Consider the following 19,752-nt stretch of genomic DNA (forward strand, 5'->3'; position numbering starts at 1 on the left):
ATTTTTTCACAGGTTCACTGATGAGGCATTTCATTAGCACTGGAGCCTACACTGGCTGAGAAAATAACCTTTTACCATAGGTTCCTCGCATGCATTTAATCTCCTTTCACTTTTATTTTTTCCATCTGATGGAATGTATCCCTCTCCTTCTCCCATCACTGTTGTTTTCCAAGAATTATTCTGTCACATGACACAGCATCTTTTACTTCCCCACAAAGACTTACCAGCTCAAAAAGAGCCTGCTTTTTGGAGTTAAAAAAATTATAATTACTGTGTAGAAAAATTACACAGAAAATCCTATCTAATGCTAGGTTTCTAAACCTCTTAAAACTGTTCTATCCCATGACTGTGGGTTTGCTGCTGACAAATGTTTTATGGGCATACTTTAGTAGACACCCATCTAAAATCTGTTCTTAATAGTCAGATCCTAAATTGGAACCAGAGGGGCAGAAAAACCAGATTTGAAACGTGTTTTCTAAGGTTTGTTTTTACTTTCAGTTGAGACTGCCTTCTCTCATCTTTTGTACTCCTGTCAAAAGGGCCACTCTCATGGTTGTTCAAACTCCATGCTTCTTGACAGGAACAGTTGGACCCCTCTTCAATGATTTTCAGATGAAACGGCTTCCAAACCTCCAGAGCTTTAACTTGTAGTTATGAGACCCTTTGAAATAGCAACACATTAATCAGCTGAAATCAAGTGGTCCTTTCTCCAAGGCTGTGATATTGCTGTTCTCTTCTAGGTAGAACTCTAGTCTAAATATTAGTTTCAAGAGCTCTTTTTTTTTTTTTTTCCTCTAGATATGTCTATCCCATTTCTGTTTCTAGTTTGATCATTGTTTTATAATGCTGTGAGTTAAATTGCTCAGTTCTATAATAGGCTTTTATACTCTCAAATTGCATTAAAAGAAGTAACACAGAAAGCTAGCTTCCACTTGTTTGACTTTTATTTTAGAAATTGGCTACTGTCCTTTTAACTTCTATCTCATGCACAGTATGAAGCCCAGCAGAAAAGGTATCAATGATGATTATATCTGACAGAACTTGGTCTAACGATGATGTGAAACATTGGGAAAAGTATGGTTTGTTAAAACTGGATCATCTGAAACAGGGGCTTGGTTTCTGTCCCTGACTTCTGTGATATTGAGCAAGTGATCTGAACCTGTTAATGACTTCCCTTACCAGTCTATGTATTAGGCAAAAAACAGACTAGGGGTTACAAGAAATCAAGAAGATATTGTTCCTTGCAATAGCCGTTATATACATCAGCAGCTGAAGCATTCTCGAGCTTTGGCAAAAAGTATTGCTAAGAAAATAATTTAGGGAGGATAATGCAGGAGCTTCTCCCAGGCATAAGGTATCACTGAGGAGAAAATAAAAGCATGTGTGATTGAGAACATTGTAATTTGAGGAGCAGGTGTCTAATATCACAGGGCTGCTGATGCTGTAGTCAGTGTCAGGGAGCTACATGAGAGTTGATAAAATAGGACATGGGCCTGTTTTGGGACTGCTTTGAAGACTGATGCTGCAGAACTACTCAAAAGGCTGTTAGAATGCAGAAATATTTCTATTCGCTTTATAAACACCCTCTGAACTTTTATTACGTACTGTACGTTCACAGCAATCATTTCCCATACCTCCAAGGCTAAATAATTTCTGAATAGCTAAATCAATTTGTCTTGTGTCTGTGTTGTGTGACAGTAATGAACTGCAGCGGTAGCAGTAAAGCAACTCTTCTTAAGGAGATGTGGGAGCTCTATCAAAGCATCGCTGTCTGAGTTATAACTCAGCAACTGATTAACCAGTCAGCACTAGAAAGGAAGCAACAGTATGCCTCAGCTATCAATTGAGACTACAGTGAGATTTTTGTAATTAAGTTTGAAGTTTTATTTAAGGTCTGAAACTTAATAATACACAAAATGTACTGTTGGATCTAAAATCACCAAGGTCTTGATTTTGTATCTTGCCTAAATGACCTGTGATTGCAAGGTTGTATTATACTTGCAACTGAGCAGAATGATGTTCATATAGGATGATGACAGATGCACTAAAATTGGTTCAAGTCCTGCAATTGAATGAATGAAGAGAGGTTCTTCAAGAGCTTCATTGACTCCTGTAGGACTTTGCCTAGCTGACTGCTGGTGGAGTCTTTTTGCTGCGTTAAGAGAAGACTGAGTTTGCTAATACCCCAGGGAGATGATGTAAATGCAACCTCCTCCAACAGGCTGAAGCAAATGTTTTGAATTAATACCTGGCAATATGAATTTCCATGAAGGAATTTACATAAGGATCAGATGTATATTTATATGTGGGTGTCTATTTTTAGCTGTCTGTATATACCTGAGATAATCTGTACAGATATGTACAATATTTGAGGTAGGACAGGAGCTGGTATCACCTTAACTTTGTCTTACAAAGCAAGTAGAGATTCATCCAAGGGAGTTGGAATAGCTTCAAAGGAACTTGTTCGGGTTGGAACTTTTCATTTATGGAAGACTTTTTAGCTTGGGGTATCACAGTTTTTGAAGTCTTTATTAACTAAAGCCATGAAAGACTCCTGTAAGACAAATCAAGTACTGTGCTTTCTTGGCCAAGATTCTTGTGTTTCTGTTGCTTTGCTTACATATGAAATGTGTCTGTTGGAATCATTATCACTTCTAATTTTTTAGTATGTTGAAAAGCAGGATCAAAAAGAAGAAAAAAATCAAACCCAAATCCTCTTCTACATTCCTATGCTGCAAATCAATAGTATGGGGATATATTGTTTGGATGTCAGCCCATTTTATAAATTAATACATCTCAAAGATTGTTTTACTGGCCTACAAATGCCAAGAACAGGATGACAGTCTAATTCCTTGCATAGCAACAGCTAACATAAAATCAGATTCACTCTAGAAAATGCAGCTGCTGTTTGGGCAGGGTTATGGATACAGTCATTGTTTCTTGGTTTATGTTTGGCCCCTGGTAGATATTAACTGGTCATTTATCTGATGTTAGAGAAGTCTTTTTGTTTAAAAGTTACGACAGCTGCTGTTTTGTAGGCGTATAAATACTCATCCCGCTGAATGCAGTGGGAAGTGCTTCTTTGGTACAGTATGGTTAGATTTCAGGTCCATAACACAAAATACATTGCCATAAATATCCCATTCTGCAAATGCCAGCATTGCCTTTCTATGCCATGTCTGATGGGCCAAGGATGAAGGGAAGTAGACATTTACCTTTCTGATCACTCATAGATTTCTCTTCATTGCGGTTTGAGATTCATTAACTGGATCTGACTCTTTTTAACCTACCTGTGTTATTTTAAAAATGTGATTTTTTTTTTCTTTTTTTCTGATCATTCCAGGTTCATTTGGGGGAAGAAAAATCAGATAAATGTGTTTGTGCTTTGTCTTAAAGACAAAGGAGATTGTTTAAAATAGCTTCAAGTTACTACCAGCATCAGGCAGTTCTTCTGGAAACACTATGTATGAGTAGAAAAGGAAATGGGATCACAACGTGCATTTTATGGCAGTTCTGGATTTAGTTTATTAACTTTGCATTGCCAGCCACTCCAAGTTTGGAGTCGGTTCAGGTATCGTTGGTACTTGTAAGATAGGATTGCAGTTTGGCTTGGTATCATTTTTTTGGAAAATCCTAAGCACTTTTTAAATCCCCATCATGTTAGTTACATGTTTTGCTGATCTGATTTGCAGAACAGAACTTCAAAATTTGGCTTCTGGTTTTGCTATTAGTGGATTGTCAGATAAGACTCCAAATGCACAAACTCATACAGTTTCTGGGCAGAGATACTCCAAGCAACCAGTGAAATCAGAATATGCTGTGCTAAAAAATGGCAAGGGTATGGGAATGAAGACTAGGCTTACTGGATCCCTTTCCAACATGATGCCTCACATGCAACCTAGAGCCTTGCCTCCTGGAAGGTGATGGTCCTTTCTCTGTGCTGCTATGCCAAGAACCTAGGTGGATTAATGGTGAAGATGCATTTGCTGATCATCCTCTGTGGAGTGACGAGGGAGCTGGATGGCTCCTGTTGCACAAGAGGAAGAAACTCTCCTCTAGCCTGTGAAAGACCCCCTGGCAATTAGAGTTTGATGAAGTGGAGCAGGTTTACCTCTATAAGTGGGTCTGTTCTGCACTAGCACTAAGGACAAAGGGCTTTCAGACTTGAGGGGGTCCCAGGAAGGAGTGAATAAAGCCTTCAGACTAACCTTATGTTCATGGCCTTGTACTTCACCAGATACGGGGGAGGAAAAGCTAACAAATGGCAGCCTAATGGATTCAAACAGAATAGAAAGAGAGCATGCTTTGCGAGGAGATTTTCTTTGCCAAAATAATAATATGAATGAGGTTAACAGAGATTCAAGGATGAATGTACATAGGGATAATGACTGAAAGGCTTTCTTGTATGTCTTTCTCTTTAAACACTTGTATGTATTCCCTTCTGTTGCTTTATTTCTCCCAGGTATTTGTGGTCACCGTATGGAGTGTGGAACTCTACATGGTGCCCCTGTTTCTGCTGGTGCTCTTTGCGTACAACTTCTCCCTCGTCACGACAGGGAAGGTCAACAACACCCAAGATGCCCAGGCAAGTAAAGTGGCAGTAACATTTCTGGCAGCCCCAGCTTGAATTTGCCCTTGAGTGAAATGTCATGCATTTTAATGGTATCAAGCTAGTTGTGTTGCTAAACAGCATTTTTATTTCGGTTACTGAAAAGAAACCTCAACCCTCTCAATTTTCATGATTCAATTCAAGCAATAAAGCATTCAGAGTTGTAGGAGAAGATGACGAGACTGTGTGGGAGGGGGATTTCACTTACTAAATAATTACAAACCTTTTTAACTAAGTTGAATTAAGAAAGACTTACAAAACTAAAAGTTCCTAAAACCCATGCCCCTACTGCTCTTATGCTTTGCATCACACTGATGATTCATGATTCACAGAAGAGGAAAGTCAATGGAAGCTAAAAAAGAAGTTAGTTGGTTTTAGACCTTGTCCTGTGGTCTGAGACTTTAAGAAGACCTTATTCCTCCTCCCCAGCCCCCACTTTTAAATGACAAATGCTTTTTTTCCCAGAAACTTAGCCTTCATTTTTTTAACTTGATCTTGGAGAAAAAAGATTTAAATACAAAAATAATTATGTATGGAAAAGTGCTATTATTGGGGTATGAAATGCTGTTTGATGTTGACCACTGTCTTTACTTACATAATGATGGTAACTACAGTTAGAAATGAGAGTAAATTCATGGATGTCCATAATATTCTGTTTCTAAATGCGTAAGAAGTGCAGTAATGAAATATAGGCCTAATTATAGCTTCCTTCCAACTTTTTATCAAAAGATGATTGTCATTTGTACCCATGAAGAATACCTTTACCCAAACAAATTAAGTGGATTTTATACAAAGAAATAATATCCTAGACCTTAAAAGGTCAATAGCTGGCTTATTAGTTTTAGCAAGAAAAGTTGCTCCTAGTTCAGTTTTCATCCATTCCCAAGTGGAAAAAAGATTGTTAGAAAATAGGGAAAGTTGCATTATCCAGACCAGGACATAGACTTGATTTGAAAACAAATGGTAAAAGAAATGCTTTTCTCCTATTTTAGCCAAGTTCAGAATAACATAGAAAGGTATTGTGTGTCTTCAGTGACTATTTTATTTCATCAAGAAAATGAGAACTTCCCATGTGGGAGAATCCCAGGCAAACAGATGTTTTTGGGTTTTATACAAAAGACAATATAAAATAACAACTTACCCAGGAAAAAATACACAGAGAATACCTTCTAGCACCCATCACTCATCCTGTGGTGATTTTGTTGCATGCTCAGGTGAGGACAGTCTCACATAAGTCAGCAAAATTGAGCAGTACATCGTTTAGGTGGATAGTATAAAAAGGCTATATATGAAAATACAGGTTAATTGTAGTGATCCTGAAGAAAGGTCCATCAGAATGTCGTCCCTTTTCCTGTCACACATCCTGCGAGCAATGCGATGCTATGAAATTCAGGGGTGCATTTTGCACAAGCAAAGTTACACATCTACCTAAGTGCTTTGCAGGATTGGGATCATATGGAACAAGTAGTCAAAGTGCCTTTCATATTACCTGATTTCTTTTTTATGTGTGTCTATGATTCTAACCATCTGTAGGTCAAAAATAGACAATCAGATGCTACTTCTAGTCAAATCTGTCCTGCAGATGAGAAAAGGTTTTCTTCAAAATACCGATGCCTTTTACACAGTCATTTATTTATTTTTCGCTTCTTCAGGCCTTGGCTTCATGTGCCCTACCTTTGGTTTTTGTGTGCCAGCATGCACATTTCATATGTATAGAGGAATGCAAGCAACAGTCTTTGCAAAAGTAGACCTCAAATTCTCTCCAATTTCTGTTCTATAAAATGGGAATAACAGTATTAACCTTGTACGCATGATCTAGTTGCCAGGAGCCTAAATTAATGAATATTGGTAAAATGGTTTATGATTTATAGATGGGGAGCTTCTATAGAAATGTAAACCATAATCAGTGTTAATTCAGCTGCTCAGGGTATTCCAAAGAGCCAAACAGTAAATCTGGGTATCTGAGCTCTCAGTACCTTCTGCATACTAGATGCAACTGCTTGGGGGGGGGGGGGGGGGGAGGCGGAGGAAAAGAAAAAAAACAACAACAAAAAACCAAACAAAAAAACAACTCCCCAAAACTTCCAAATCCAAAACATCTTTTATTGTGATTCTTCACATTCTTTGCATGTTTGCTGTATTTAAACTTGTAGTACAACAATTCAAATGTACCTATTAAATAACCAAGAAAAACTTGGAGGACCCTGTTAAAGGCTCAGCTTATTAAATACTTGAATTGAAAGCCAAGTGCTCCTTATTTCAAGGCTTAGCCAAGTCTTTTGTTTTCTCCCCTACCTGTCAGCATAGAAGTTAAAGGGAGGAAATAATGCTGCATAGAAATCTGACTGTGATTCGTGAGATTGATTATGTTCATACTAATGTATTTTCTAAAGTCTAATGTTTCAGTAATGGCCCTAAAGGGAGGGAGCAGTCATTGTAGCAGTGAGGATGGAACAAGTTGAGTATAGAGTCCTCAGCCTTGACATACCGGCTGGTTCATTTGTCAAACTAAGAACAAAGCTGTTTACAGACAATAAAAGTTGGCAATGAATTTGAAAGCCTGTTGCCTTCAAACTACTGGACACAGCCACTAATGCTTTATTTAGACTTAAAATTTGTATAGGGTATTGCATGCTTTGTTCAGGGCATCACAAAAAAAAAAGGTCCTTGAATACAAAATGTTATTTCTGAAAGGTGAAAGTGGTGGGGTTTTTGATGACTTGCAATAGAAGTGGGAGAAAACTGTGTAATGAAATGATGTGGGAGTATCATGAGCTTTTTGAACATTGCCTGTTACTGAAAAATAAGTGTAATGTTTTGTAATATGGACATCTGCTTTTGCAGGAGCTTATGGGCTTGGATGAAGATGAGGATGAAGATGATAAGGTAAGCATATCTCATGACTGAGTTAGCTAGAATCAGAAGGAACATGGGAGAGCACAAACCCACCATCCTATCTCCATGAGATCTTTATTTATTATCTGTATTAACCGGGAAAACAATTGTTACCAGTTTGCTGATTGGCAAATTCGGAAGTATGAAAAGATTGGTTTGTATAACATTTAACAGTGGCGTTACCTATGTTAGACCCCTGAACGTTAATTGAATCTGAGCAGTCCCCAGCTTGTGCTTGAAATTATAACAAGCACATGTTCATGTATGTACACTTATACGCATGTGTACGGGTGGACGAGGTGCAAAGACATTCATGAGGTGCAAAGACATGAGTGTGTAGAATCTCCCATCACTTCCATTTCGAGTGTTGGTTGACATTCTGTACTCATGGCTTTCCCCAAATGATTTGGCATTTCCATTTCTGTAGGCCAGAATTGGTGTGGTTTGTGGAGGACTGGTTAGAATTTTCTCAACATTTCTTTCAGAGCCTGGGAAAAAAATGGTTTTAGTTCATCGGCTGAAATGTAGAAAGAATTGGAATTGGCAAGGCCTGTTTCTTATTTTATTGGAGTGTACTTACTCATTTTTCTCACTATGAAAAATTCATTGGATTTTTTTTTCAAGTTTATCAAACCACAGTGACAAATGATAAAAGGATTAGAGAGCATGACATACGAAGAAAGATTAAGAGAACTTAATGTATACAGCTTGAAAAAACATAAGTAAGTGAAGGAGGATCTGATAATCTATAAATACTTTAAAGCTAAAAGGTGAGGAATTATTTAACAAGCAACAGCATGCAAAGGAACATTAGCTGTTAGGAAGAAAATGTTCACAAAGCGATGTGAAACTTTCAAATTGCATAGTAAGTTAATAAGACTCTTCCTGAATATTCTGTGTTTTAAGAGTGTTACAGTGAAATTGTTGATCGTTGAGAAGTAAGTCAATACCACCGTTAGCAAGTGCACCTTAACTCTTCTCAGTCACAGACAGTAGAATTGAAGCTCAGCAGACTAATTGATGGGAATAGTTATTTAAATTTAACCTGCTCTTCTGCGGTGGTTATATTTTAATGAGCAACCAGAAATCCATCAAAGTTATAAAGTGAACTTTAGACAATCTAATTGAATTACAGTTTTCTTGCAACACACAATAGTTGTTTAAATGTTTTCATTTATAATTCACTCTTTGCATTGTAAAATTGGTCAACTAAATGGACCAATATCTGGAACTCATTGGAAGTTGCTAAATGAAAGTTGCATCTTTTTCAAAGGAATACTGTGTATCTCTAAAAGTTGATAATTTCTATTTTGTGGGTACTCAAAACTAGACACCTGTAAATGTTGACCCTACATCTTATTTGTGTGATGCCTAAAGGTGTAACTTATTCACTGGAACCAATCCCATTTACTTTCTTCTTTTTTAATATTCCTCTTTTTCATTTGCAAGTGCTGAGGTGGGAAAAAAAAAAGTAAAAATGTATAAAATAGGTATTTAATCCTCTGTTTCCTGTGCTGTACAACAGGTTCGTTGCTGCAAAGCCAAAATTTTCTAGGTTACATTTACCCTAGATTTGACTCCAGTGACTTTGGTTCTGTCTATAAATACAACTGGGTGACTTAAGTGTGGATCCAATCACTTGCATTTCTGCAGCCCATGCACACCTCCCACCCCCCCCAACAACTTCACTGTCATTCTTTTTCTTCGTTTCTTTTAATGAAGTATGCAGGTTTGGAAAAATTTCTGAGAGTCAATGCTGAGCTGCTGCTGATTTGGCCCTACCATTTTGTAATCAGTATTGCCTCTATCTCCGTTTCATATATGCACACAGTGACTCTTTGAAATGGAGAGCTGGTAGCACTGGTTAAAGCTACTTGCAGTAGATGCCTCCAGCAGGCTTTCTCATCAAGATAACACTTTATATCCCAACATTACGGCAATGATAATTCATAACTTGTATTAATTGATATACTAGTGTTACAGGTCTATGGAATTCTGACACAGAATTACCGGGAGAGACAATTGCCAGCCACTACATGTGTCCCATGCCAAGTGCTGTGCAGCACTGCCTTAATGTCTTTGTCCTGTGCTGGGTATATCCCCTTTGCATCAGTGATGGACCGTGGTTGCACTCTGATGACTTGCATCTTTAAGTACATTGGGTTATTCTGAGGGACTTTTCCAAGTCTGAGGGTGGCCAATGCGTGCTAGGGAGTGTAAGAAAAATGTAATTTTATGACATTATCTCATGGCAATGTCAACATTTAAACAGAGAACTTTACTTTAAAAAGAAGTCTGTGTATTTTTTTTTCCGCTCTAATACAAGAGCTCCTAAAGTTGGAATCTGCTAGTAGGGTTGTGGTATACGAGGTCACTGTTTCTGTTTCCTATCATCGTGCTGTATCAAAATACTCACACACACAGCCTTACTGGGTTCTGCTGCATGTTAGACATAACAGACCATGCTTCTGGGAATTGTAACACACCCTTTAAGAGATGGACTGTTTACAAATTATAAATACACAGACGCTGAGTTCAAAAACCCAAGAGCAGATTAACTCCCTCCACCTAAACTATCTGTCTTAAATGACAGGGCTTAATTGCCAACTCCCCCTTTCTTTCTCCCTCTCCCCTCCCCAAATACCAGCATGGAGGACTGTAAAAGATAAGAGAGCTCTGTCCCTTTGGCACAAGCTGTTGGGTGGATGAATGTCTTCTCGGATTCATGCCATCTTGGACATAGAGTTCAGGCTGTGTCATGTCAGCTCTGGGGTCTGTCAGGCTGTCTGAATAAGGATTGTATTAAAATTACATTGCTGAAACTTCTTTCTCCCACCAGTAGAAAGGTATAGACAAGTTACATGCAGCTCAGAATGTAAGTTCTCTGATCGTTGACCATTTATATTTATTTTACTTTTTTTTTCCCCTTTTTTGACAACGACTGTAGAGCTTCACAAGCAGACAGTTACCTTGTTGAATGAGTGTATCATAGCACCAGACTGGAAAGAGGCTTGGAGTCTTCTCATGATCTTAAGTTGTCTGGATAAAAGTTTGCATCTCCTCCAAACCAGACAAAACTTAAATTACTACTATTTCCAGGTCTGGTAACTGATTCAAAAGAAAATCAGAGGCAAAACTAAATCAACAACAATTCAATTTTTTTTTTTTGAGTGTTTCTGTCTGGTGGTGAGCCAACATAGGCCTGCTTGGCTAGTGGGATGTAATAGGGAAGGATCAGATGACACTGTGGCTTTAAGACAAGTTATCTGGTAACATCCAAGAAATGTTTAGTATCTCATGTATTGGAAAAAAGAGAATTGGGAAAAAGTCCCCAAAGAAGAAAAATCCAATGTTTCTAATGTAGGAAATTCTCTGTCAAAAATAGGTACCAAAAATATACAAAGTTTTATGAGCACAGTTCAAAAAGACTCCAGCTGAACAAATTAAAGTCAAATTCATCCAGTAGCAAACAGCTGACATTTTCCATTTGAGTTAGATTCAGCATGTGGAAACCTTCCGTATGGATCTTATTTGTACGGGTGGATTACGATGAAAATTTCATTAATTTTCTCCACTGTAAAGGTCAGTAATTGAAACATGAACCAAGAGTCTATTGTGTAAGATGCTATATCCTCATACTTAAGAAAGGTCATTCAAGACAATATCATCTCATTGTTTTCTTCCCTGAAAGTATAAATAATTTCATTAGTTTTCCTTTTTTCTCTTCAATACAACAATTGCAATATAATATTTCAACATCTCCTATTAAGATTGCTGAAGAGAAATGATGGTAAATACTTGAAAATACCCCATCATACAGAGTGTATGTTCAGACTAACAAGGAGCACCCACCTTCTCCACAAAATTATGGGCAACATCATGTCCTAAAAAAACCCACAAGGTGTGTTTTTGTGTAGGTGTGGACTCCCTTAAATTTCTGCTCTTTATTCAGTTGTCTCTTTGCAGCTCCTCTCTCACTGCTTCCTAATGCACAGACCATGAATACGTTAGTGATGGAGAAGCCTAAGGGACAGATTCTGCTACCTGCCTGAGCTCTGGTGAGACCCCACCTAGAGCACTGCATCCAGCTCTGGAGTCCTCAGCACAGAAAGGGCATGGACCTGTTGGAGCGGGTCCAGAGGAAGGCCACAAAAAATGGTCAGAGGGATGGAACACCTCTCCTATGCAGAAAGGCTGAAAGAGGTGGGGTTGTTCAGCCTGGAGAAGAGAAGGCTGTGGGACACCTTATTGCAGCCTTTCAATACTTAAAGGGGGCCTACAAGAAAGACGGGGATAATCTTTTTAGCAAGGCCTGCTGCAACAGGACAAGGGGTAATGGTTTTAAACTAAAGGAGAGTAGACTTAGACTAGATATAAGGAAAAAATTTTTCACAATGAGGGTGGTTAAACATTGGAATGGGTTGCCCAGAGAGGTGGTAGACGCCCCATCTTGGAAACATTCAAGGACAGGGTAGATGGGGCTCTGAGCATCCTGATCTAGTTGTAGATGTCCCTGCCAATTGCAAGGGTGATGGACTAGATGACCTTTAAAGGTCCCTTCCATCCCAAAGCATTCTATGATTCTATGCTCAGTGCAAAGCTGGAGAATGGGACACTTCTAAGCACACATAATCATCTGGTCTTGCAAGCATCTTGACTAAAGTGTAATACAAGTTTCCAGGTATCGCTTAAGATTATAGCTTCTGTAAGTTTTCTCCAAGCTTCTTATTAACCCAATCAACTTCTGGTTAAGACAGAGTGCAGAGGTTGCTCTGGTTGTGCTTTGCTCTTTCCTTGGGAGCCTCCTGCGTACAAGAAAGTAGAAGATAAATGGTCTGTTGTTATTTCTTATTTACACTGCAGCATTGTTTAGGACTGCTCTTATCTGTAGGCATTCCATAAATTGGCACAATCCTTGTCCCAGCATCATGACCCACCCATTCATAAGTTTAGGAGTGATGGGAGAGAGGAATTGAAAGCAGGGACTTGCAGAGGATTTTTAGGTATCCTGTGGGTGGTGGTATGGGTCTCCTCATGTACAAACCTTAGCAGCCCTATGGCAGTCTAAAATTCTTCCTCTTGCCTTGGAGGTAGGTAAGCTAACACTGTAACTTCTCTAAATCTCTGGAGGAATATTAAGTTGCACTAGGCAGGCCACTGACTGAGCACATAAACCTCAGGGAGTTCTTGTCCCTTAAAAATTCCAACTATTTAAAATGTTGTTAAAAGTTCTTTTGAATTGGGCAGATGTACGAATAGGTCTATCTTTCTCCTGTACCCCAAATTGCTAAAGATCATTACCTAGATTATAGATGATGATCCAGTAGTTTAAATCTAACCACCATGTGATTGTTCTTTGGTCTCATGTATTTCCAGGAGAAAGCACTTATTTTGGCCAAAGTTGTTTTCTTTCCCCTTTTTTAAATCAAAGATGACTGATGACTTTTTATCGCTATTCAGGCTTCTTTCTTGTTGCTTCATATGTACATGTTCCTCACCTGAGTGATGTTCTATTCTGTTGTGACTACTGGTATTGCTTTAAGACTTGTAGCAATACCACCAGCCTTTGGGTTACTTTACATCCCTATGAAAATGTGAACAAGTACAGAAAATGCCTCTTAAACCCCCTGCATTTCACGCCTGTGCAAATGGAAAGCAACAGAGTTATGACCTAAGCCCCTCACATAAGATTTTTCTTTGGTTGGGCTTAGGAGACTTTTGCTGGTCCTCTGTGCATAGATGAAATTCGTCTAATGTAAGCAAAGGAAGTGTAAGCATTGCTTAACAGGGCATGAGGTGGTCATCTTCTGCCTTTTAGCCAGTGGTCTTCCAGGCTTAGCTGTAGGATGATGTGCCCTGCTGTTAAAAGGTGTCCTTTTAAGGCTGATAGTGCTCTCCTTCATATCAGTCTGAAATAATTCTATTGGCTCTGGTGGAATTATTCCAGATTTCACACCTTTTTAACTGAGAGCATAAATTGACCTGTATGTGTTGCATTTCCTCTATTTGGTAATTATTTCAAGTACACTCAGATTCGCTAAATTTCCACAGCCAGGCAGGCACATTTGCAGCATGGTGTTAATAAACAAAAAGATCCTGTGATGTACAGTTTCGGGACTGCACAAGGCAATTGCTCAGAGTTTGGCAGCCATCCTCTCCGGGTACCCGTCCTCCTGGAAGTGCCGAGAAGCCCTCCTTGACACGCAGCAGACATTGCAGCACAGGGCAAGACAGTGACTCAGCAAGGCAGATTGTTGGGTTGGTTTCAGCCGCCTTTGGCTCCCACCGAAGGCAGGATCCAGTTCAAGGTTGCTGTGGTGACTATTTTCAAAGCTCTGCCTGGAATTCATTTTAGCTACCAAGAGACTGTCTGTCACTCCATGGCTACCACCTCCCACAAGAGCTTCATTCTGCCGCTAGACTGAAGCTGTTAGTGAAGTGTTCCCTGCAGACAATAGAGGCCAGTGGTCTGCTGTTTATACCCAATAAAATCTTTTTGGTTTCAGTAGTTCTTCATCTACGAGTATTTTGGCCTTAAAATGCTGTTTGGCGCAAGTTTTGCTGGGCATCGCTAAGGTTGGTGTTTTGTAGTCTAGCACAGGGCAAGTTGCAAGTGAAATCCAACTTTGGCTAAGTCTGCTTTTCTCTAAATAACTACAGCCTGTTTTTTTGGGGGTTTTTTTTGTTTGTTTTTTTTTTTTTTTAAAAAAAAGAACCCAGAGTAATAGTGGAGCAAAAAGGCATGCATGCCTGAACTTTTTTGCTTTCTTTCCCTTTTCCATCAATCTTGTTTGTTGTTCATACACTGGGGAATTAATATGTGGCACGTGGGATAAATCCTGGTAAAACATTGCCCTATTGTGCTTGTAGCAGCAGTGGCATAATGAGATAGCTTCTGTGAAAAAGCAAAACTTGAAAGTTAGGCCAGCCCAGGGCTAGGCAGACTAACTCTTCGAATTCCTGACGATATTCAAGATTTTCATTCCCTAGTTGCCTGTATCCTGTTTTCTTCCTCCTTTTGCATTAATCCCTATTTATTTTTTCTCCTCCCCTTTTCCTCATCCTTGCCCCCAAGTGTTCCTCAGCTTCATATATTGAGTTTCCCTTGGCATGCCAAAAATCTGCTGATGAATACCACTTGTTTGAAAGTCGCATGCAAGATTTTTTTCTGCGGGTGTTTTATATGAAATCCAAGCGAGCAAGTATTTAGAACTTGCTCGTGACTTCAAGCCTAAGATTTTAGTTGCGTGCATATGATATTTGCAGTATACATCAGAAATACACTTAGAGAGCAAAATTAAAAATTTTCTGTGCGCTTGGAGTGTTGCTTACTGGTTTGGATGTACCCAAAGGAAAAATATCTGAGAGGATAGATTTGAAAAATAGGGAACAGCTTTTTGTAAAGATGAAAGCTATTAGTCACTGAAACCAGTGATCACAAGAAGTAGATCTCCACTATCCAAGTTTTCAATTCAGTAACAGGTGCTTTGTGAAGCAGAAGCAGTAACTAGCGTTATTTGGTCTTTGTTGCAGAGCAGACCAGACAATTGATAATTTTTGCCTTCAGTCTCTTCCTCCGTAGTTCTTATGATTTCCCCTTGCAAGCCCAGCTCTGACCATTGTAGCTTGCCCATCATGAATTGCCATGTAAATGCTGGAGATGTCCTCTCCTGGCCTGCCTCATATTTCACACACTTTCAAAGTCTTCATTGTTGGAAGTACCTCAATTTTGCGGTTGTGTGACAGTGTCTTTTGCAACTGTCCCTGAATGTCTGGGAGCAACATAACGTCGTAGGGAAGAGGAGGATTATCACAGAGCTGTAGTAACCCTTTGAGTGCTTTTACATGTCTTATTTATTAACTGTTACATATTTCAGAAATAGAAAAATCTAGAAGCACTTTCTTTCAGTATGGGAGAGATTTGGGGTCTCCATTTACAAGTTTAAGTTGATGTACATTAGCTGGACACAAAAGACTTAATTTCTGGATTTGCTGGGTGGTGGGTTTTTTTTTTCTTCCCCTGACATGCTTAATCTTTTGTAAGACCTCTTTTGTGTTTTTGTTCAGGCAATTAATGTAGAAATGAAGGTTTCCTAAGTCAGGATATGCAAGGAAGATTTGAAGTAACACACTGATTATATAATTAATTCCCAGTTGTAAATTCATTTTGATGGAGTTAATTCTTTCCCAGAGGCTGAAGACTAGTTTTGGTCCACCCACAGTGCTGTAATCAGCTAAGAAATAAAGAAGAAAAAGGCCTTGAAGGAATGGAAGTTTCATGACCGGTTTTAGGAAAAAAATGCCAGAAACAGGCAGGATATTTTATTTTTAATTCAAGCAAAAGCTTCTGAGCTGTGATTTTGAACCATGGGTATCCAAATCCTGTTTTCAAGCAGCATAATATATTGAGTCCAAAAGAAATCAGAAAGAACTGATGCCTGAGGAGGATAGAGAAGGGTTATCTGGGTGGTGGGACCTTGTACAGATGGGCAAGTGTGTTTAGTGGAAGATGTATTTAGGATCATTTTTTAAACCTTCAACAAATATGGTAATGTTCAAATGTAGCTTTCTGTATGACAGTTGGCATTTACTAATAAACATGGACCAGTGACTGTTCTCTTGATGGACTATGAACTCTCTTACTGTTTCCGACAGTGTTTTGTGAGGTGCTGACTTCAGAAAGCATTAACAGCACTCCAAAACCTAAATAATTTGGAAAATCCCATTTGTCGTACTTCATTTGTCTGCTTCTCCCTTGCTTAACCAGTGACCTAATCATCCTGTCGATGTGTTTAGACTGCAGGTTTCCAGAACAAAACAATAATAACAAAGAAAAAACATTGACAGATTTCCAGGATTTTCAAATGATTCCGCACACATATTGCAGTGCATACTGCAAGGGCAGTTGCTAGCCTATTCTACTCCCTAATAACTGATTTCATTTACAGGGTTTTCAAATCCCAGTCTGTCTCTGCCTTTTCCTTGGTTGAGCATATTTTTTATTACAAATTGAAAACGCCATTGTCTAGGGGTGATTTTAGCATGCATGCTAGGTAAGAATATGCATGCAATTGTCATCCTAGGAACTGGTAGACTCTGTTTTATTTTCTTAGTCTGCTTGGTGGCTGCAGCAGAAGTTATGTTGTCTTGGTTAAACTGCATTACCACCACATTTCTAAGCTCAATCGAAGATGTGTAAATGAAGTCAGCATGATGCAGATAGAGCTGACAGATGATCTTCCTTGCAGCTCTAGGTAGCAAGAGTAGGCTTGCCCTGGAATATCACTTTATCTAAAGTGCTTTCTTTACCCCTCTGTCTGAGTTTGGACAGAATGAAATTCTGACTGGCTGGTTTTCCATGAACTGCTCCCCAACTTCTACTTCCAAGTTTGGTGCAAAAAAAAAGTCAACTATGGCTAAGGGACTGCTGTACCATTCTAGTGAGTGAATAGTTAAATATAATCTTAATGTGTCATTTACATTTGAGCCTAACGAGGTTATAACTGGAGTTGTGTGAAAATGACTTTTTGGTGCTATTTTCACATAAACTGACTATTTATTTATTTATTTTGTTCTGGGGTTATTTCACACCCCAAGGGTTTCATTTTTGTTGGTTGTTTTATTAATGTAAAAATACTCATTTTCACACCCAAATGTGTGATTATTTAAAATGCTGCTTCTATTCATTGTGCACTCACTTGCAACCTAAAGGCAAATATTCAAATGTCTGGAGCTTGATAACTCTGTGGTGGTTTTGGCTGGCTTTTTAAACTCAAAAATTACTGTGAAGAGAAATGTGCAGTAAGTAATTCAAAGGGTTACAAGGGCTGTACTGTCATGTCTGCCTCTCAGCATCCAAGGATGGTTCATATGTTTGTCCAGCACACAATGATGTAGTGCGGTGCCCTCTCTGATGCACACAAACCCTCTCACAGCGCAGTAGTGCCAAAAGGCTGTAGCAATGAGCCGTCACCTCTCTGGCCCAGTGCAACTTTAAGTAGCCTCTGACCCTCTCTCTTGCATGGAGAAATAACGTGGGTTCACAACACAGAAGTAGAATTGCAGCAGTGTTGATCCAAACGTCTCTGTCCCTTGCTTACTCCCACCCACCCTTTCCCTTGCCCTGGCTGCTGAGGACCATGGAGAACATGGATGTAACTTGCATTTTACCAGCATCTCCCCTCTCTGGGCACTGACTGGTTAAAACATAACTTAAAATGTCTTTTTGCTAAATTGGGCTGATTTTGGAGAGTCTAAATGTGATGTAAAATCAGTGTCCAGGGCTCTGCATTTTGTAATAAGTGAATGTTTTGCTGATTTCTTGCTAGAATATCTGCAACCACACCAATTTGCATGCCTGTATGTGTGTTAGATTGCTGGCAAAGAAATGCTGAATGCTGATAATTGTATACTGATTTCCAAGGCTGATTTAAGACATTTTGATTTTTAATTCATTCTGTGCTTCCTTTTTATTTCTGCACATGTGTAGTAATGTCCTGTAATGTTGTTGCCTAAAATAAGCAGTAAGAAATGAAGTTCTGAGATGGCTGCTGTAAAAGGAAAATTACATTTTTTCCTTTGATTTTTTTTTTTCAGTAAAAGAATAAGTCTCTGTATACAGAATGTTAAAAAAAAATGTTGTATTCATTATCGTGCTGCTAATTTATATACAGAAAACAGCATGGCTGTTGGGAGCCTACAAAGCTCAGAAAAGTGATATTCAGAAGTTCTGCACAAGAATATTTTTGTTCTCGAGAAGCATTGAGTACTCAGCCCTCCCCTACAGGTCAACTGGACTCAGGGGTGCTCAGCATCTCTTCTGGTTTGGCATGCAGCTGGGTTCTTCAGTGAAAGCCTGGTTTGAGATCCTGCTGTCAATTTGTGTTAGAAGATGTAGAAACCTCTGCTCCTGTGCTGAGGAAGAGGAAGAAAATATAGGGAACTATACGTCTTCATGTTAGTTGTATGTGATAAACCCAGGGTGTGTGTTCTCTCCTTCCTTCAGTGATATATTGGAGTTCATGGATGCATCAGCAGTACTGGGAATCTTACTTTCTTCACATGAACATGTTAACAAATACTGAATGTATAAAAAGTTTTGGTTTTCCTTTTTTTTGTTAGGAATCTGAGAAAAAGGGATTAATTGACAGAATCCACATGGTCCAAGAGATCATCATAGCTGTTCAAAGCATCCTAGAAGAAATAGCATCATTTGGAGAGAGGATTAAAAAGTAAGTGATAAATTTTTCTTGCTTAGCTATTATTTGCAACGAAGCAGAGCCAGAAGGATTAAGGTGGAGTGAATGTCTTGCTCCAAAAATGACTGCAAGGTGCAGCATGAGAACCTGGCCAGTCCCACCGCTGCTTCTTCTCTTGGAGTCTTTTACTCCAAAAACCTTTCCAAGGTATAGAGAAGAGGAGAAGCCATGTGCTCTACTGATGTAGCCCTGATATTTGCCCAGATTTCTGGTCTTGTCTGTTTGTAATGGGGTAGAGAGTCATGATGCCACACAAGGGAAAATATTGCTTGAAGATGTGGGTGCAGAAGTATCAGGCATTTCTTTTCCTTCACGGAAAGTAGGTAGGAACTGATGGTTGATGCCCTTCCCACGCCCTCTCTGCCCTGGCCTTGTTAAAGGGGTTACCAGTCACTTATTTCCCTGCCCGGCACATTGATGTTCTTCTCTCTTTACCATTTTGAGCTGTTTGCTTCCTGCTGGTGCCACGAGGAAGCCCGAAGGGGGTTTTCTGCGTCTTGTCGCAAGGGGAGGCACACAGGGTATTCCTGACCTTACAAAGGAGGGAGGTGAAAAGCCTAAAAAAAAAAAAATCCCCCACACAAACTCTTATAACCCAGCCTTTACTGGAGTTTGATTGACCCACATTGTTTTCTGTTTTGAACACAGTGATGGTTTGTGATCGAGCCACACTTTAATGAGGAGCTGGGTTCAAGCTAAAAATACAGCAAACGCATGTGCTGTGGTTCCATGCTGGACACCCCAGCTGGGGTGGAAGTGGCCCAAAGATGTATTCCAGTCTATGAACAGGGCACTGTTCTGCCCAGCTGCATGGCAGGAAGACTCCGAGTGCTTAAACGCTATTAATTCTTGCATTCATTTTGGTAACAATGGTCTTAAAGAACACATTGGGTATTAATGTGGATGCCCGATGTAATTTCAGAAGAATTCCATTGTAACTCAACAGTAATGTACCATTAAAAAATTGCTACCAAAGTTTTTCTGTAAGTG

General features: G+C 39.2%; 1 protein-coding gene across 3 annotated transcripts in view; it reads left to right on the plus strand.

The window, feature by feature from the left end:
- Positions 1–19,752, plus strand: part of MCTP2 (multiple C2 and transmembrane domain containing 2) — a 124,699-nt gene that overhangs the window by 95,184 nt on the left and 9,763 nt on the right. For all 3 annotated transcript variants that reach the window (XM_087744311.1, XM_009470055.2, XM_087744312.1), the window contains 3 exons: positions 4,463–4,585; positions 7,454–7,495; positions 18,626–18,735. In XM_087744311.1, the coding sequence (XP_087600437.1) occupies positions 4,463–4,585; positions 7,454–7,495; positions 18,626–18,735 (275 nt within the window). The remainder of the gene's footprint in view (positions 1–4,462; positions 4,586–7,453; positions 7,496–18,625; positions 18,736–19,752) is intronic.

This window comes from Nipponia nippon, unplaced genomic scaffold, assembly GCF_047370975.1.
Source record: "Nipponia nippon isolate SJK-2023a ecotype South Korea unplaced genomic scaffold, ASM4737097v1 scaffold_9, whole genome shotgun sequence".
NCBI lineage: Eukaryota > Metazoa > Chordata > Aves > Pelecaniformes > Threskiornithidae > Nipponia > Nipponia nippon.